Source organism: Seriola aureovittata, chromosome 1 (genome assembly GCF_021018895.1).
Source record: "Seriola aureovittata isolate HTS-2021-v1 ecotype China chromosome 1, ASM2101889v1, whole genome shotgun sequence".
Lineage (NCBI taxonomy): Eukaryota > Metazoa > Chordata > Actinopteri > Carangiformes > Carangidae > Seriola > Seriola aureovittata.
This window is the reverse complement of record NC_079364.1, coordinates 19713686-19734844: the sequence shown is the minus strand read 5'-3', so window position 1 is coordinate 19734844 and position 21159 is coordinate 19713686. Positions and strand designations below refer to the sequence as shown.

At 41.4% G+C, this 21159-nt stretch overlaps 1 protein-coding gene across 1 annotated transcript; it reads right to left on the bottom strand.

Moving 5' to 3' along the window:
* Positions 1 to 62: 62 nt before the first annotated feature.
* Positions 63 to 20346, bottom strand: LOC130183021 (hexokinase-1). Its single transcript, XM_056398363.1, has 21 exons — positions 19971 to 20346; positions 12926 to 13088; positions 9507 to 9655; positions 9293 to 9412; positions 8916 to 9011; positions 8634 to 8733; positions 8315 to 8498; positions 7576 to 7731; positions 7332 to 7419; positions 6875 to 7020; positions 6437 to 6629; positions 6200 to 6311; positions 5880 to 6028; positions 5334 to 5453; positions 5000 to 5095; positions 4812 to 4911; positions 4545 to 4728; positions 4256 to 4411; positions 3855 to 3942; positions 3224 to 3369; positions 63 to 2107 (listed from the first exon to the last, which is right to left on the bottom strand). Exons 1-21 carry the CDS (start codon positions 20031 to 20033, stop codon positions 1960 to 1962), a joined length of 2757 nt encoding a protein of 918 aa, XP_056254338.1. The 5' UTR covers positions 20034 to 20346; the 3' UTR covers positions 63 to 1959.
* Positions 20347 to 21159: the final 813 nt, after the last annotated feature.

The window sequence follows — 21159 nt, the reverse complement described above, 5'->3', positions numbered from 1 at the left end:
CCAACCTAAATCTATACATACACAAGTACAAAATCTCTGGTGTAAAGAACTACAACATCAGATTGACACAGGTTTGGTTTTATTTAGTGCCTGGTTGATTGACAGTGTTGGACAGATACAGTCTGGGTTTCGTGAACAGAGGCAAAGAGATTAAGGTTTTTGTGTGATGGGGACGGCTTTTAGACGGACTTCTGAGGGCAGGGTAGCTGAAGACCTGCTGGAGCGGCTGGCCTTCTTTATCTTGGCAGTAGGCGGGAATGGAAATTCAACTAGCTTGCACTTTCATGGCTGTAATTTGTTCTCAGTATTGGCTTCAGGTTGGACTGGTGTGAACTTGTCCCCACAAGCCAGAATTTCAACAGTGGTTCACTATGATGGCAGTAAAATCTTTAGTAACATCTCAAGGGTCCATCCTTGCATTACAACTGCCATTGGATTATGATAGCCTGTCCTGGATACCAAGTGTAAGAATGCATATATCATATATTAAAAACATTTGTCTTCTTATAGTCGAGAATATATTTATGTGAGATTAAAAAAGGCCAGCCTAAATAAAAATTTCTCAGAAAACCGAGTGACCAAATAAACTTTTGTAAATATAAATCCTTCAATGAGTATCATAAGTAGCAGTCATTAATATGATTATTTGTTTTTAATAAAGAGAAAAATAAATATTGAATTTGTAAGAATTGTGCTACTTGACTGGAGCCATACAGTAGTTCACTTAAACACCTTTCTGAGCCGTTAGAAGCACATGGAGAACAGGGAGTGTGGAAAGTAGGAAGGAGCTTTATTTCCAAAAAGTTTAAATTCCCCTTAAAGTTTCAGCTACTGTTACATTCCTCTTATACACAGTTTGGCCATTGTTGTTCTTCTGGCATCTATGTTAGCACCTCATTACTGTTTCATGGCTGTTGCTAGGTGACTGGTAAGCTTCACTGTGGTGATGAGGGAAGTCAGCACTTCTTAAGACGACAACAAATGATCAGCAGCTGTGATCAGTACCAACAGGATTTCTACTTAGTAAAATACAAGTGCTCTTTGGACATATTTTACAGTAGAGTACATTAGAGAAGAATAAGATTGCCGTCTTAAATTAGAACAAATGTGCACATTCAGCGAGCACGTGACACAGCACAGGTACCATGTGAGGGCATTTTGGACGATGGCTTCCTCTGTGTGCATTATTATTGCAATGCCAAAATTTTTCAACATCTCCCAATATAAAAATAAAATAAATAGCAACAATGTATGTATAACATATTGTATTATATCTGGGTAAGATATTAAAAACTTAAAACAAAAATATTCCCATTCATCTCATTACACATTTATATATATATATATCACCTCATTCCCTTTTAAAATAAATGAGTAGCCTACAGCAGACACACTTTGGTGACTTTGGACTGAACCAGTGTGTTTCTTTATGTCCCTGCCTCTACTGAACATGTTGCAAGGATCAAGTTTTTAATACTGCAATTTTCTGTTGAAATGGCCCTGCAGCTGCTGTGCTCGTTGTATTGCAACAGACTTCAGTTATCAGAGGAATCCTCCAAATGGCGACATAGGAGCACTGTGTGAAGTCTTTGTTTTTTTCTGCTCTGCACATTTTCTCAGGAGTTGAGTGTGCATGTTTTATCTCTATGATGAGTTTAACCTCGGAAATCAAAAAAATGCAAAGACCTTAAGGATTTGGCTATTGTTACAATGGTTAATCAAAAAATCTAACTACAAGATAGTGCCTTACTCTCTGCTACTACACACAGCAGAGAAAGCTATCTCCTTCTTTTTCTGTCACGCAGACAGACTAAAGCAGCTACTGGAGCGTGATGCATTGACTGGACTGGTTTGATTTAGGAGGAAAAGGAGACAATGGGTGAGCAAATAGTGAAAGACAAGAGTAGAGAGAGAACCCAGAAAAGTGGGGAGATAACAGTGAGACAGAAGAGACATTTACTATTTATTGTTCAGCTCTTGTCTTAGCCGGCAGCCCACGGCTGTGATGAGTGCAGCTCCTTTCCCACTGCCATCCTCTGACAGCAAGAAGTTGACATTACACTGAGGAGCCAGTTCATTGACTGTTTGGTGCATGATCCCAGAGAAACTATACAGAGACAAAAGATTTGACATAATGTTATACAGTGAAGTGAAAAATACTGTACTGAATTAGAAAAACAGAGGCAGTCTAAATGTAAGTTTGAGATGAAGCAGGGTACAACACTAACACCTCAGTGAGTGAGTGAGATCCTGGTTTGCTACAGCTGGACTGAATCAGCCTGCAGGTGGGAGGCCTGCAAACTCGCCTGTTACATGTTTAACAAGTTGAACAACAGTTTGTATATGCAGGTGCCAAACAGCCAGAGCTCTTCCATCTGAACAAGGGACTGCCTCTGCTGGTAAAGTGAGCTTTGCATAAACAGTGGCAAATTCAGGAGAAACTAAAACTCTGGCTGCAAATTGAAAGGGGTTAGGCACTTTAACAATAATGTTTCACTAATGGAGCTTTTGAGCAGATACTGACATTGAAGACAGGAGGTTAAGTGAGAGAATCCATTTAAACTCAGGTATCCCTCTTGTACTGTGCAACTGGCAACACATCTTATATTTGATCACGACATGCCTAAAGCATGATTCAACATGACCTGAATGCAATAAAGCATGAGACATGTCTGTTAAATGAATGTAATCTAACGACTTGTACTCTGCATGCCATGAACTGGCTCAGTGATCACATGGTCATTAGTTTTTTTATGATATGATGTCATTACATTAGCTGTACACCAGTTCAGTGGATCAGACCAGTGTATGTAGTCAGTTGATCAGTACAAGACATTGTGGTTTTCTTTGTGCACCTACTATAAAGCTGGTTAAAAAATGTTGAGTACTTTGTAAAATAGTTATCGTGAGATGACTAAGAAAGAAAACTGCCATGACAAATTTCAGTTATAATAGCCTGCAGCTCTAATCAACAGGTTGAACCTGCCTTTGTTTGTATGTGCTCGTCTTCTGCATAGTAATTTCCACCCCAGGGACGAAAGTAACCAAATACTGTTGTCATGTAAATAAGGTGAATGTGTGTGTACTAGTCCTTTAGACGAGTCAGTTCAGGGCATGACTGAAAGGCCTGGTCATCATAGGTTACATCTCACCTTGATTTCTTATGCACTTTAATAGACGGTGAATAATTTTGTATGATCAGTTATTGAAGTATTAAACTCACTGTGGATGTAGTTTGTAGAGTGTCCCATCCACCCCCACAGTGATGTTGAGATGGTCCAGTCCACGGTTCTCTCTGATCTTATCGACCACAGCCGCCATTCCTGCCCCACAAATCTGAGCTGCACGACGTGACACTGCTTCACATACCTAAAGGTGAAAAACGTTATCATTACTGCAGCAGTTAAATGTAAATGACACAGTTTGCCAAGTCAGAACTCCACAAATGCTGAGAATGCTGAGAGTCTGCTCTGTGTTGACTCTCGTATTGTCTCATACACCTGGCTCTTTCACAAGACAAGCCTGATAACAATGTATTATGGGGCTCAGACTTTTTCACAATGTTCTCTGTCCAGTATTTACACTCAGCTGCCATTTTATTAGGTACGAAACTGATGCAGTCTAGTACAACAGCCTTGCAATAAATCCTATATTCTCTCCAAACACCAAGTGTGGTGCAAAAAGGGTCAAGAGTTTGTGTTGATTACTGCTCTTGTTGTATTTTCAAGGGTTGAGCACGAGACTGGATTAGCTACGAAACACGCTACGAGACATGCTTGCATGCTAATGTTTTGATTTGGTACAAATTTGAAAAACTTATTTTAATAATATAATGGTTTCTTATTGTTTCTTACCTCTTTGACTATGATACTATCATCACAGCTGCTGTCCAGTCCTAAGTGTTGCAGGATGGATCTGACCTGCAGCAAAGCCAATCTGTCACTGAAAACACACACACACACACACACACATACACACAGAGAAAAGAGTCAACATCAGAAGGGAAATAAACTCAACCAAAACTGCAAATGCAACTTTAAAAGGATAAGAACATCAAAGGCCTGACAGTGAAATAAATAATGATAATTTAATGCAGATGCCGTTCTACACAGTGCAGTCTACAGGCAGTGATGCTGCCACTTTCACAGGAGATAATGATAATACATAAGCGACAAAAGTACTTTTCACCTCCTCGAGTAATGCATTTTCACTCCACACAAACAAAGAAAAACAAAACATAGTGCCCATTTTTTACCTCTCTATCTGTGAGAGGAACTTTGTTTCAAAGATGCCTCTAGTCTTCAGTGTCTCAGAAATCTGCCCTCTGAACAGGAATCCTCTCCTGGTCATGTCTATGAGGATGTTTCGCACAATTTCACCAAGGTACATGCCGCTGCACATTTTCTCATATCTGTAAAACCCATGCAAGCACAAAGCATACACATAAATAGACATATACACACACAACCACAGATACTGTAGGTCATTTATAAGAATATGTGTGTGTGTGTGTGTGTGTGTGTGTTTGTGAGGGGGATTTCCACCTTTGTTTGCCTGGATTGAGCGAGAAGTCATCCACAGCACGGTCGTACTCTGTCCTGATGTCGTCAAGGCATCCGTTGTCTCCGAAAGCCCCCCACTCCATGTTGACACACATCCGTCCCTCATCTCCCTCGATCATCTCAATGTTCCTCATCTCCTCCATGTAACATGCATTACTGCCAGTGCCTGGAATCAGACAGACGCATTAGATGGATAGAGGACAGGAAACTGAACATGTATCAAAAAGAGTCATTATCAGGTAAACTAACCAGCGATCAGTCCAATCTCACAGGTGGGTTCTTCGTAGGCACAAGTCATCATGGTTCCCACTGTATCGTTGACTACGGCCACTACATCCAGGTCAAATTCCTAAAGAGGAAACACATGAGGTAATGTTACATCACTATATCACATTTTTGCAGTGTCATGTTTGACTGAATGATGCTGCTTCTCCTACCTCTCTCCTCTTAATGGCCTCCCTCAGCAGTCCCACCACATCTTCTCCTTCACAGTCTGTCGCCTTGAAGCCTTTTGTCCATGTCACCAGGATGCCCTGCAGACAGACACACACACACACACACACACACACACACACACACACACACACACACACACACAGAATTGAAGATTGTCATATCTTGCATATGATGTCTGTCTGTCTTTGGGCTCATGAGACACACTGTTGTTGAGCTAACGACAGAAATGCTGCTTGAAAGTTCACATTTTGCCCAGTAAGAGTAAGTAAGACACATCAGAGTATATCAGAGAGGAAGGAAGGGGACCACACTCACAGCATCCAGGCTGGTCTGTCGGCAGGGGAATGAGAAGGTGAAGCCGAGGGGAAGACGAGCGTTCTTCATCCCCATGTAATCCAGGAAGTCACTGATGCACTGCACAATGTGATCAAACAACTGCAAGGAGAGGGAAGATACGACAATGTGTGATACAAAAGGTCTAACTAGGCAAAATATATGTGTGACATATGACAATAAGACAGAGACAGGCAGAGAAGCGGTAGCAGAGGGGTGAAAAAGCCAAAAGGTGACAGACAGGATTAGCCTAAGCCAGTGCACAAGTTCGAATCAATGTTTTAAAAGGCTGTCAACTCAATGCTAGTCTTAACCAATCAACCTCTCTTTATATCTGTCGGCCTCTAACCTATCAACCTTTCCTGCTTCTACTTAACCTCTTACTTAACTACCCTAATCTTTACAGTACCACCGAGGTAACAGGAGGTTAAGTTCAAAGCTTTTAACTCATCCTTGTTTCTTTCTCTCTCTGGTGCTCTTTCTGTATTCATTTTGTCAGTTTAACACAGATTGACTGATGGACCTCACCTCCTCTCCTGTGCCCTGCATCACTTCTAGAGGAATGGCGTAGATCTTGTTGTGCATCTCCACTGTTCTCCTCTTGCCAGAACGAATCTTGACCAGCAGAACTCTGAAGTTGGTTCCTCCTAAATCCAAGGCCAGGAAATCTCCATTCTCTGGCAGAAAAAGAGACAGAGAAACGGATGGATCAATAAACAGTAACCAAACACACGCACACACACACACACACAGAGAGAACTTTTTCTTGACAACAGACAAACATATCCAGTCACAAGTTGACAGTGTGAATATGAATGTATGTATGTGCACGAGTGTGTGTGTGTCACCTGTGCCATCTGGAGTGCTTCGTACAAAGGTTGGCAGCATTTTGACAGTAGCACAGTCCTGAGTGCTCTTCGAAAGGCCATTTTGAATCTCTGCCCTCATTCGCTTCTTTACCTAAAGAAAGAAAAAATATTTGAATTCATGAAGTGAGACACAGTTAAAGATGCATGCATGCACACACACACACACACACACACACACACACACACACACACACTACAGTGTCTCTCTGTCCTCACCTCCAGCAGCTGTTCTGTTGTCAGGCGGAATTCGGACAGTGTTTCTGCGATTTGTCGTGATTGGTCAGCGAGTCTATAGGCCACAGCTGTTACCATGGCAGCACCCTTTCCACTGCCGCTCTCCGATAGGAGGAATCGAACATCAGAGTCCGGGACCAAACGACGGACTGTCTTATGAAGACGACGGGCATACCTGAAATAGGTGAAGAGTTGAAGTGCTGAAATTTTAACAGTTTGAATAGCAAATTTCCTCTTCTTCAGTTCGTGTGTAAACTGATAACACACAACATGGTTTATAACCAACTGAGCCTCTGACAGCAGCTGTCAAAGATTGTAGTGGGAAAGTGAGGAGCAATAATGAGATGCATGATACCAAAAGGGATAAAAACAAAAGAAACCAGTGCTGATATATAATGTTTATATATTACTGTCACTCACTGTGGGTGCATCTTGTAGAGAGAGCCATCGATGCCTACGGTGGTTCGGAGTCGTGACACACCTTTGTTCTCCTTTAGCCTCATTAGGATGGCAGCCAGGGTGGCAGCTATCAGGTTGGCAGAGCGGAAAGACACAATGGTGCAAACCTGAGGGAAAAGCAGAGGTGAGGGGAGAAAGCCATCAAGCAGCACATCCAAACTTAATGAACTGTAGAACAAGATAAACAAAGCACCTAATTTTATGCAAGTGGTTTTTACAGCACAACGTCAGATATGTTATAAACAATGTATGGCAGTTCATGTTTATGGATGCCAGTTTTATGCATCTAAATAGAAATGCTTTAAACAATTCGTTTGAATTGGAAATACTTTGACCATGTATTGTTTCTGTATTTTAAGTGACTTCTGTGGCAAGAAGATTCACATGATTCAAGCGGTATTTCAGCATCAGTACATACATGCTGCACAGCGATGCAGTCATCAGTCGAGGGTTCCACACCGAGTCTGGTTAAAATCTCTCTGGCTTTGGTCAGTCCTTCCTTACTCCTAAACAGGAGAGTGACACAGAGAGAGGGAAGAGACAATATAACTGACTATATAACTAAAATAATATGATTGAATTTAAAATGATTTAGTTTTGTAACTGCTTGATTATGAAAGTGCAGTTGAATCTACAGTTTGTAACCCTGTAGTTTGACTTACTTCTCTATGGCTGAGACGTGCTTGGTCTCAAACTTTCCTTTAGTGAGCAGCTCAGGGGTGATCCTTCCCTCAAACAGCAGGCCCTCTCTGGCCATTTTCACCAGAATGAGACGCACCAGCTCCCCCATGTACATACCACTGACCATCTTCTCAAATCTACGGCACAGTGAAAGAAACAAGTGTGTAAAACAGACGCCCAGAACATCTTGATACCGTACTTTTTCCAAACACATGACTCTTCTACAATAGTTAAAGATGCAACTATTTACTTAATTTTGAGGAAGCTTTAAATGTGCTAATTCAGACGCCACTCGCCTCATGGTGGGGCTATAGTCATCTCAAATTTTTACTGACTCTGCCTCTCTCATGTTGAAAAAACAAGGGCAGAGGGCGAACAAAGAGCACTGCCTCTTTCTCTGCTAGTCATAGTAACACAGTGCAAGACTTCTGTGGCAACCTGCTTAGATCTTAAAGCACAGCATCATCAACCGCGCAGGGTTGGAGGTACATCAGTTATCCTTAAGGTTTTTAGTAACTACTAGATTTTTTTGTTTTAGTATAAATGAATAAACATTTTCCAAATAATCTTATCTTAATCGTTTCTACCTAAAAGACATCAGCAGGCTGAGTAACTGACACATAATCATCAGATGAGTCTGTGTTTCCTGCAGCTTAAAAACGAACTCATTTAGATTCTCTCTCGGATGAATAAGGCTGTGACAGCTTTTCTTTAACATACAGCTGTTTGCCGGGGTTGAGAGAGCCTCGGTCTATCTCTCTGTCAAACTCTGTCCTGATGTCTTCCAGCCTGCCGTCGTCTCCAAAGGCTCCCCACTCAGTGTTCACACACATCCTGCCCTCGTCTCCCTCCACCAGATCAATGTGACGCAGCTCCTCCATGTAGCACGCATTGGTGCCGGTACCTGAACGCACAGAAATACATATCCTTACAGCTTTATCTCATTTCTCTTCTATTTGTTTGATTAATCTTGAGGATTCTTAAATTTCATTTAAGGTGCAACAGTGGCAAACACCCATGAGTATCTAAATACACATACCGATGATGATGCCGACTTCACAGCGTTGATCATCGAAACCACAGGTCATCATCGTTCCAACTGTATCATTTACCACAGCCATGATGTCAGCTTCATAGTCCTGAAATAATGAACACACACACACACACACATGCATAAGGAAAAAATCTCCTGTCATCTGTGCCATTCTGCATCCCAGTCTGAATTAAACCAAATTCATTAGGATAAACCTGTTGATAACCTTCGACTACAGTAGTGAAGTGCAGGATCAAATGAGCACAAATGAGAACGGATAAGACTCACTCCTCGTTTCTTAATAGCTTTGTTGAGCAGCTTGACAACATCCATCCCCTCCACTCCACCAGCCTTGAAACGCTTTGTCCATGTTATCAGATAGCCCTGGAGACAGACAGAAACACAGCCGGAGGGAAAATGAGAAACAGAAGGATTTAATGCTTAATAGAGACTTGGTTTTTGCCGGGCAGAGCTTGGCACATGCATTACTATGGATCAGGCCTCCATCACTGGCGTGGCAACGTGTAATTTAAATGGCCTGTATGGTAATATTCAGATATTTGGATGAAAAATAATAAAGCGTCATGTGTCACAAGGATGTCAACTATACAGCAAACTGTATAAGCAAGAGAGGTACTGGTTGCTCAGTCTGATTTTTGTTTTACCTCATCTAGTTTGGTCTGCTTGCAGGGGAAGGAGAAGGTAAAACCAACTGGGAGTTTCTTGTCTTTGATGTTGTGTTTTTCCATGAAGTCCCCGAGACACTCTGCCACATGGTCGAACAGCTGGAACACAGGTGGAAAGAGGGAGAGGTTGTCTCAGGTTGAGCTGAAGAGAGACTCTATGTGTGTGCGTTTGTGTATTTCAGTATAAACTTACCCTCGTTCCACCCCCGTGAATTATGTCCTCTGGCGTGTCGTAGATTTGACTCTCCATCTGAACAGTCTGTTTCTTCTCATGGCTCACTCTGACATGGAGGATCCTGAAGTTACTGCCTCCCAGATCCAACGCAATGAAGTCTCCTTTCTCTGTTGAGACAGAAAGAGGAGGGAGAATAATCATTCTGCTGTTAGGTACATGGTTATATACTTATACACTGATCTTTTCATTTGTAGCAGATATATCCCCCTGTAAGAGGGCTAGGTTTCAGCATTAGTCCTTTGGTTTTCTTCATAATTAAAGTGTTGCTGACATTACTGAAGAATGTACAGCTAATAAAGACAGCTCTGGACTAGATCTTTACCCAACAGGAAGACATGCAATATCAGTACAACTTTCTTCTGTTAGCTAAGCAAACAAACACACCTCTCACTATTACTCTACAGTGAATGAATGTCACATGATGTGAAGCCTATAAGCAACATGAGGAAGAAGCAATGTTGCAGATAGCTTTTATCCAAAGCTATGTCGTGTCTTTGGGCAAAAACTGACATCCATCAACTCATATAACAATAAATAAGTAAATAAATACATAGAAAATAAAGTTTGCAGTCTAACACTATGTTTTTATATGCATACTTATGTGTGTATGCTGGTGTATATACTGTAGGTTTGCTTGACTCTCTATTCAGTCTTGCTGCAAGATCAACTTCCGGTTTATTCATTGGTTAACGATTGCCCAACACCAACAAAAGAGTTATGATAGCCATACCACCTGGTCAAGAGCTTATCAGAGATGATGCTTCATGGGTAAATAATGATATGTAAACTGTTATTATCCAGCTGGGAAAAGCAGTAAACCTGGTTTCCTTTCATTCAAACTGATAGGCCTACTGTTGAGCTGTGAGATTATTATTACTGTGAGCAGCTATTTTGCTCAGTAAATATCATCTCCAGGAAATTAAACTAGTGTGTTAAAAATGTAGTTTTTAAAATGAGGTTGGAGAAAGAAAACTATTGAGCTTGATCTTAACCCCCATCCTCACCCCTAAAAATAGGTGTTGATGGCGTCTGTAACATGAGATCAAGAAGAAATCCCATAAGAATCTGGTATACAATTATTAGTTGTCACTTGGGAATAAGCAGTGATGTCAGTTTAGCTTCCTCTTTAGATTAACTGCAATAGTATTTCACTGTTTATCATGAGTGATTAGTAAAAGGACTCAGAGAGCGTACTGACCATTGATAAGAGGTGATAAACCAGGCAGTCCCACCTAACTCATCACAGTTACGGTCTGCTCCCTTCTTGTTATTCCTGTTTCCTTCCAACTATTATTCCTAAGTGTTTCAGTACAAACAAATCAAACTGTAGCCCCTCACCTCAAGCACACATTCAGAAAGTACAAACAAGACGTGCTGCGACTTGTCAGAAAGTTCTTGGTGCTGCTGCAAACACGAGTTTAGAGTAAAAAGCTCATTATTTGGAAGTAGTCCAACTTTAACTGCTTTCAGAAAATACTAGCAATGAAGACTGAAGACAATGATTTAAACATTCTTGCCACATTATGTTGTTTCTGAGAAAAGATTTTAAAATAATATTAGAAAATTTTACCCAACAGTGTAATTTCACATTATTGCAGTCTTGTGCTGCAACTTTTTGTGCAGATCAGAATGCAAGGTCAGGTCAGCGTAGCTCAGATGGGGGAGAGCAACTGATAATTTGTCAGGAAGGAATGTAAATGCAGAAGAGAAGAGCAGAAACCAGTTTTCAAACTAGGAAACAAGACACCATAGCAGATTGCAATCATAGTTTTAAAATAATGAAAAACATAAATTACTTATTTTATATTCAAGTCTTTAAGCAAGCCATGGAGTAAATCTGTAAACTGTTATTTTTTCATGGCTGTTCAGTGTCATTTGTGCACATTTGACAATATACTAGATTAATTAAACAGAGTGTAGTGGCTGACAGTAAGAAGATGGCGAACCATTAAATGTCTTCACAACACACAGGCTAATTCTTGCTCTCTCTAACCAGACGGAATAATAATCCCATCCCTTCAAATCTCTGCCAAACACTGCTACTGTGGTTCAAAAAAACTAAACTAACACAAAACAAGCATTTATCCATAAATGTGTGCAGCATCATAGAAAAAAGTATTAGTAATACTTCATCCATTCAGAGGAGGCTGCTAGCCTTTGAACAACAGCAACATTTAGCTGTGTGAAGCCAGGTATATATTTAAAAACACATTGTTCTCATAATTCTGTGTGCATGCATGTAACTTTAGGACTTTCACTATCACTGTCTTCACTAACAACGGTGGGAGGATTAGTTCTAATCTTTGCAGTGTGTGTGTGTGTGTGTGTGTGTGTGTGTGTGTGTGTGTGTGTGTGTGTGTGGACAGACACACTCTTCCCCAAGTACATCACGTACATGATTCTGACTCACATTCACGTGAATTACCAGGGCAGAAGTACTGCAGTAAATTAGGATTAGACAGCATGCAGCAGACAGTGATGTAATGACAGAGAGAGAGGGAGGAGCACGTGTAGCAAGAGGAAACAGTTTCGATCTCAAATTCATGTTAGATTAAGGTACGCAAAAGGAGTTTTGTCATCCATTTCTTACAAGAGGAAAACTTCTCTGTGTAACACAATTACCCATCAGCATCAGGTCTCAGGATTGTATTGTTCTCCAACCAGATAAACACGTTCAATTTTCGTCATCAGCAACTGTCGCAAGTGGTTCTGCTACTAATCTAATCTGACTGCAAACACTGTAGTGGTTAGCACTGTTGACTCTCAGCTAAAAGAACCTGGGCTTACATCACAGCACCAGAGCTGTCTCCATAAGGCTTACGTTTTACTGTGGTTACAACTTGTTTCCTCCCACATGCAGGTGGATCAAGTCACCTGGACACACTTCATGAATGTCAGACCTTTTCTATCCATCTCTCCATTACAACACACTGTCCTGGTGACGGCATCACTGTAACTCTACAGACGTGAATTGTATTGGTAAAAATGCATTTTAGTTAGCTTCTCTTACAAAATAGTCCTTCCTGTCTATTTTGTATCAATACCTTTAATATTTGGATGAAGTAGAGTTAGACTACATGCCATGACAGGCTAAGCAAAGAGGAGATAAAAAATATGATTTTGCTATTTTAGTAGATCCTTTTCTCTTTATAGGATTCTCCAAATTTGACCTAGGTTGCAGGGCTCCATGTTCACAAACACTGGTTTTATTCTTTAGCAGGAACAACAATGTTCAGCAGCTGACCTTCGTGGACACTCATTCATTCAGTGATAAAAGAGTCAAACTGGTTTTGATATTGATTTCATCACAGAAAGTGCTTGACTCGTGAGGTTCAGAAAAGCCAACAATGGTCACAATGAGGGTTAGAGATACTCACCTGAGCCATCTGGGATTGATCGCACAAACGTTGGCAGCATCTTTAGAGCAGCAGTGGGGTTAGTGTCCCGACCCAGTCCTTTGGACAGCTCCCTCCGAAAGCGCTGCATGATGTCCAGTAACGTCTCATCAGAGAAACGCATGGAGTACAGGTACTTATCGATCTGAAATGAAACATTAAAACAAAAGAAAACAAAGCATCAGTCTTCTTAATCTTGACCATTAATCATCCAGAAATACAGTATACGCATCACCTTCCTGTTACACTTCCCCTAATTCACTTTTAGTTTATAACTAAAGTAACAGAGATTTACTGGATTTGCTAATGACATTTTCCATAAGCATAATGATGCAGTGAACATGACCAACTCCCCATCCATTAATGTTTCAGTCATCCATGAAGATAATCCACTTCCTGATTGACTGAAATACAACTTCATTGATCCCAGCCTGCTTCGCCCAGATATGAATCACAGCCATATAACATAATAAATACTTTTATATTTCTTTATTGCAGAGTTTGTGAACTAAAGTCTATGAATGCACCCATTACACAGCTGTCATAATGTACAGTCAGTGTATAATAAAAAAGCATCATCCATGTAACACAGAGCAAGACCAGGAAAGACAGGGTGAAAAGTTACAATCTATTCATGTCAGGAAAACCAAATCCAGAGATAGAGCACAGGTCTGGAAATCATATGTATTGATCAATTTATTTGCCCCTCGAAACTTCCCAGTGTGGAAAGAGCTGCAGATACAAAACACAAAGCCTGAGCTGAAGGCTGTGGCCTTCCAGGGAACAGGATGTTAAACAATACTGGTGAAATCTACTGTTGCATCACACAGTTTGATGAAGCAAAGACCTGCTTTATGATCTGACAGTGTGGCAAACCAAGAGCAGAATATCAGTCACACATAACTCTGGTTAAATGTCACATTCATTATGTCCTGCTCTGTAAAAAAGATGGCGAAGCTAAGCAGGATTAACTCTTCCAGTTGTCAGTAGGAATGATAACTGGATTATCATCAGTCTGTTTCATAACGATGACTCCCAGAATCTTTGAGATGTACAGTATATACAGGGGCGAGAGAAAGTAAGCGTAGTTTAGATACTCATCAGTCCAGCATGGAGGAAGTTACAGCTTGCCAAAAAAAACATTCCTGTGCCTGAGGTTTGCCAAAGAGCAGCTTGACTCTCCACAACACTATTAGGGAAATGTGTAATGGACTGAAAAAACTGTGGTTGAATTGTTTGGGAAGAACATGAAGCACAATGTAGGGTCTAAAAAGGCCACTGCATACAAACATGAAAACATCATCCCAAAGGTGAAGTACAGTGGAGGGAGCATCATGATTTGGGGCTTTAGCTGCCTCTGGACCTGTGACAGCTCAACATCATCGCAAAGTTTATCAGGGTCTCTTACAGGATAATGTCAGGGTGGCTGCCCACCTGATGAAGCTCAGTAGATGTTGGGTGATGCAGCAGGACAATGACCCCAAACATCAAAGTAAATGTACTACAGAATTACTTCAAAGACAATCCACATTTTGGAGTGATCTAGTAGAGATGCTGTGGAGTGACCTGAAGAGAGCCACTCACACCAGACAGCTGAAGAATATGACTGAGCTGAAGCAGCTCTGTTGGCAGAATGGCCCCAAATCCTCCTGAACATTGTGGCGGTCTGATCAGCAGCTACTAGAGGAGTTTCACCCAGTCATTAAATCCAAAGGTTCACTTGCTTTTCCACCAGCACTGTGAATGTTTAGTGGCTGTGTTCAATGAAGACACAAGACATTTTAATCGTTTGTGTGATATTAATATTTGTGACTTTGATGAAGATCAGATCACATCTTATGACTTAATGCATCTTATGACCAATTAATGCAGAAAACCAGGTGATTCCAGAGAGTTTGTATAATTTTTCTTGCCACTGTATGTGTATATGAAATACATTACACTCACAGGGTCAGAGTAGTTCACACACATGCTCACATGATTCAGTATTCAAATACTAACTATTCCTGTATATACTGTGACGTTTATTGTGGCCCCATGTGATAATTTACTAGTGTTACTCATTGTACCAGATATCAGATAGAAATTGTGCAACTTCCTGTGTTACGAGTCACGCATTAACTGTATTTCCTGTATAGCTCTGGTCTTTGGTAACTGCTCCAGTACAATGCCAGTTTTGGGTGTGAGACGACTTACAGGAAGGAATGTGTCTGCTGGCCACAGAAGTGGACTTTATAGTATAAAACATATGTGTGGGCAAATCCAGTGTTTTTGACATACAGGCTACAATCAGCAGATATTTACCTTAATGTACATAAAACTATAGTTTGATTTTCTTACCAGACAGACAATCAAAGAGAGCGTACAGGGTGAAATGGAATATGACTACAGAATCGGTTGTGATGACATGTGAGATTTTAGCTACTGTAAGTGTTCTGTCTCACTTTTATCATACAATAGATGGGCATCACAGGTAATTTGAATAATACAACCAGATTGTGAGCCAACATGGCAGGAGAGTCACTTACATGGGAACAGCATTGTCCAACTTTAACGACTCTGTAGGTGTTACATTCCTTATATTCTGTCTAAATGTGGAGTCTCTGGGATGAAAGCTCATTAGCACATGCTCCTGTCAGACAGGAGCCCACAGCTGAGAAAATGTAACCTCTCAACTTCATAAGCTCAGCAAAATACATACGCACCGTGAATCTTCTGGACGGCTCTATAAACCGGCCCACATCCCACCCTGAGTTGTGTTTTACACTGAGGTCTGTGCTGTGTTTTGAAGAGACATTTTAACAGCAGTGACATGTTGGTGCCTGACAACGCCCTCCTCTCATGATGCTTCTGCAGGCCCTCAGCATCTGTTATTTCAATTACACAGTAAACAAACCCCCACTCTCTTTCTCTGACTACACACAAATACTACACTCTCTATCTGTCACAACCACAGAAACATTTACAAAAACATGCATGGACACAATGCACATGAAAACCAAATGTCACTACAGTTGGTATATAATAAACAAATATGCATGTGTGATGTACAAGCAGCATTACCAAATCACTCTGTTTTTGTCTTGTCAGCATATGACAAAACAACAATACCACAGAGATGGAACTATTCAAAGCAGAACATTTAAAAGTCAACTACACTAACATCCTGCTGATTTGTCCTGATGTGACAATGTGTATTTACCCCTATATTAAGAAACTAAAACAGCTTAAAAACATCTGTTATTAAGAGGTTGTTGCATGTATTTTTGCATTTGGTCTGGTTGTCCCAGGTCATGTATTGAATGTGAGGAAGTGAAAGCAGATTTGAGAAAGAGCTACTGCACCACAAATGTCAGCAGGTTTTAACAGCAACATCCCATACAGAATGTAAATGTGAAAATAATTTCATTTTATAGAGGAATATGAAGTAAAAATCCACTGTGAAAAAACTTTGGTCCCGTACTGACACATTTGCACTTTAAATGACACCTTGTTAAAGTTCCATTTATTGATAATTGTGATACTTACACTGGAACAAATTAATCCCTGTAATGGTTGCTCACACTGGTAATTCTATTGACAATCAATACTCAGTCTGCAGCGCTGTGCAGTTTGTAGTGGTCCTTGTGGTTGTGTCTATCCAGCTCCTCTGACTGCATTAATTAACAGAAATGTCTGAGAAGCTGACAAACAATGAGGCCTCATGTCAACTAGAGACTTTCAATCAAGGTAATAACACCCTAAATTAATTCACACTGAAAGAGTAAATTGCATTTTTATCAATGCCAACTTCAGTAGTCCAATGGCGTGAATGCATCCAATCCAGTCCAGTCCAAACCTTGGACATAACATGGATGTCAACAGGACATAAGTTAGCCAAGTGTTTGTTAACATGTTTGCCATAAAATGTGACTTAAGTCTTGCTGATCTAGAGTTTACTTTGTACTAAAGTGTGGTCGAAAAACACTTTCTTGAAACAGAATTGTTATTGCTCCTGTGAATTAAGAAATTAAGCCTGTACGGGTTTAGTGTAGATCTTGTGATGTCAGCTGATGTAAACAGATCCATTCATGTTTGGCGCTTCAACATGGCGATCTACTGCCAATGCATTCTGCTCATGCCAGCTGCTGCTACAAACTGCTGCTGCCTCTTCGACTTCTAGGTCCTTATTAACCTTTACCAGTGATGGAAACTGTACTGCCAAATACAGAATTGCATAACCATTCATAAATAGTGGTTTACTTCATGACTTCATGAGTGTTATTGAATGTTCTCAGTGAACTTTCGGGTTTATATGCAGTATATGTGCACTCAACTAATTTGGATTCTTATTCAAATGGCCTGGTTAAAATAAGAATGTGTTCCTAATCAGCTAATTGAATGAGAATGCATTCTTAGCCACCCTACGTAAATAACAATGTGTTCCTAGCTGACCTGCCAGGTCCTTGTTGCAAAAGAGAGGATTAAAAGCATTGTCCACGCTGTCTCCACATTAAACTAAGAGAAATCTGTTGAACCACAGGCTGAATTCAGTTCATGCTGCAGGAAAGAAATTAGCACCAGTGTACTATGACTCAGCACTCTGCAGCTGGAAACCATGTCTAAGCACTTTATTTTAGCAGGACATCACCTGATCTCACACAGCTCAGATAAACATCTCTGCTGTGGGCTTTATACCTCACATGAATGAAGAAATTACTGTGCTCAATGAATATGATTCATTGGCATCTTCATCACAATTAACTTCACTTTCTCAGTTTATCGTTTAGATTTTCTGACCAAAAAAGGAGTGTCTAGTTTTTTCCCTAATGTTGAGCAGTGACACCTCCCCCCCCCCCCCCCCCCCCCCCCCCCGTGAGGCGACATGAAGCCTCTGTAGTCTGCACGCATGAGTCTGTAAAGGCCATGTTTGCCCTTAAACACACCTCTGACACACAACTTTCTCTGAGACTGCCTGGACCTTGGTTTAAGTTTCAGGAAGCGATCACACCCTCCGCCTCTCCTGCCCTCCCTTTTTCTTCCCCCCGTCTCGCTCCTTCTGCATCTCCTTTCTGTTTGCATTCCTCTAAACAATGCCCTGTTCTCCTTGTCACCGTGAGGTGATTCAGGGAACCACTGAAACCTGACTCTGTTGTGTATGTACGTGTGCGCGATGTTGTGCACGCATAGCCTCGCCATGTGGAAAAATACTGTCCTCTACACTGCCCTCTCCTGCACCAAACCTTTTTCTACCTTATCTGCACACACACATTAAAACACTGCTTTGGATGCCTGCTAACAGCTGACTGTGTCAGGGAGTACAGTCAAGGACAGTGCAGTGGATTGAGTGAAGACACACTGAGCTGATTGAGTCTCTTTGACAACTGCAGATACAACCCAGTCTGTGTGAAAACAGCAGTGGTGAAATTATCTGTCCACTTTCAATTGTGGCTGCTTAAATCCTGAGCTGTTGTCAAGGCCTAGACCATCTCTGCTCTTTGAAAAGCTACACAATAGCTACACACCTGGCACTGTGTGCAAGCGTGTGGGTGTATTTGTGTGTAAGCCTTCTCCTCCTGTCACCTATGGTCACATGGTTCAAAGCTGGCCTATTTTAGGGAGGCAGGGAGAGGAAGAGAGTAGGAGTAAAGAAGGAAGGAGATGTGTTGTATTACATCAGATCCTTGCTGCTGATAAATGTATTTTATCTTAACAGACTGTAATTTGGCGTTGGAGCAGCAGGCACACCTGGGAATGACAGCTTTGTGTTCGTCTCATGCGAATAAATAGTGCACAATTTCACTCGACTGAGAGAGCAGCGAAGGACAGGAGAGGAAAATGGAGGAAGGAAGTGTGACAACCTTTTCCATTTATACAGGAAGAAGACCAGCATTTGGTTTAATGCAGAGCTGTAGTTGGTAATCACGTGTGACATCATCAGCAGGAGACCTTGCGCAATATGTGAATTAAAAAGCACATGTTGAGAAATGGCCATGGAATATTTTCAAATTCAGGCAAAATGTGATGATCTCATTCCCAAAGGCAAATACCATGACAGAAGTGGGTCTGGAAGTATTTTAACCTCCTCCGACTCAGTTTTATGTTACGGGACTACATTTGATTACAGAATACAACTAACTGACAATCAATCAGTATTACTGGCAACTGTTGAAGTCTGAGTGACTGGACAAGCTCAGCTCACACACTCTGTCAGTGTTATCCCAGGAGTCTTGCAGTGGGGGCCGCTCAGCTGAGCAGTTATGAAAGGCACATTCATGGTGCTCACCTCATGTCTTTCTTCTCCTCACTCAAGCTGAACTTTTTCAAATTTAATCATGCTTTAAAACTTGCTGTATTCTTATCAGTTCTTGCTTCATATGGATATTGTGGAAGTGTAGAAATGGTGAAAAGGGAGATTTGTCTCTTTCTACCCCACTGATCTCCAAGGAAGAAAACTATGGACGGCACTATAATGTATCATTTTAACAAGATCAGAAAAGAAAGTCAGTGACCCCTAAAATGACTTTGCTCCTTCATGTCAAGTTCCTTCACCTTCTCATCCTTCGGCTCCTCTGTCTTATCATCCTTTCCTCTGACTTCCTCCTCTCCTCTTTGCCACACCTCTCAAAACTTACATCATGCGACCAGTCACACACTCGTGTGTCGCGTCTCCTTACACATCTTACTACACAAACACTCTCCTGTGCAGTTTGTCACGTTTCACTGAACCAGTTTGATTCAAATCTATGATCTATTACTACTAAGAACGAATCTGAGTGATTTCTTACACTGCTCTCTGACAAATGTTTTATTCACTTCCTGAAAGATAGAAAGATATGTCGACATTTCTTAACATGTACAGAAAACTTTCAAAGCAAAGTTTTGATGCCGACAGTATGAATAAACTCAATGACCTCTGCAACACATGCTTTCCTCTCCTCTTAACTTTAGCTTTTTCTCTGCTTCAGTCTCTCTCTTTCTCTCCCCCACACACACACACACAAAAACAACATCTAAGACAGAGGTGGAAGAAACAGAGGGCACTCACCTTTTTAACCTGGTCATCCTTGAGTTCAGTGAAGTAATAGGCTAGTAGCTGGGCTGCAATCATCCTGGTCCTCTTTGTCTCTCACACACACATGCAGGCTCACTCGAACACACACACACTCTCTGTCTCTCTCTCTGTCACACACACGTTCACCTACAGTCAGATGGATAAAAATCCGAAAATAAAAAGGTAAAAAAAGATAGAGAAACTCTGCTCTGGCTCTGCTTTGTACATACAATCTGTCACACGCTACAAGAGATATAAAAATATCCCTGAGTCCAATCCGGTGTGGTTTAAAATAGACAGAGCTGCTCCATGTGCGGCTAAGACTCTACAGCTCTTCCTTCTCTGTGCATGTGAGTGAAGCCAGGAAGCATGAGTGAGACAGCAAGTTTAGCTGCAGGAGGCAGAGAGGAGGAGAGACAGAGAGAGGTGCAGGGAGGGCTAGAACATGAGCCCTGCCCACTTCATGTGAGCTCATTGGTTAGTGTGTGAGTGTTCTGGGCGGGGGTGAGTGCCACATCCTCTTTCCTACCATTGGCTGGTCTGCTGATGCCTTTGAGGCCAACGCAGTGATGGAGGAAGAAGAGGGGGGCTGCCTAATTAGGGAGGAGGAAATGCACGGAGGGGGAGGGAGGGAGGGAGGGAGGGAGGAGCCATATAAAGGAAGAGGGAAGTACATTGAGGTACATTGGGTTTTACTGTTCCGAGGAAGTTATAAAGTTAGATTCCATTCAGCCTGTGTCAGTGAGAAAATGAGTCACACAGTCATGATTTCACTCAAAGTACTATAAAGCTCTTCAGTCAGTTGTGAGCTGGCTCTGGAGGCTGAGAGGAGGAGGAGGGAAATCCACAGCCATTTGCTTCTCTGCGCCTGAAGGGGGGGAATTTTGAGGGGTGTAAGGACAGCTTTGGTAAAGTTTGGGAACCTGACGGTGTGGGGCCAGGGAGCATCAGTGGATGTGTTGCCTGGGGGGCAGAGTGTGGCAGAGTTTAGGTTAAACAAGCTCCTTCTCCCACACCTCCCTCTGTGACACTACCTGTTCTGTGCGGATGAGTTGACTGAAAGCTTAGACAGTAAACTATGAATTACAAATGCGTGTGCAGATGGTTTGACTTCTGTATATTTGCCTTCCTTAATATGCTGAATAGTCCAACAGAAGAGCATACACCTGCCACTCTTAATGTT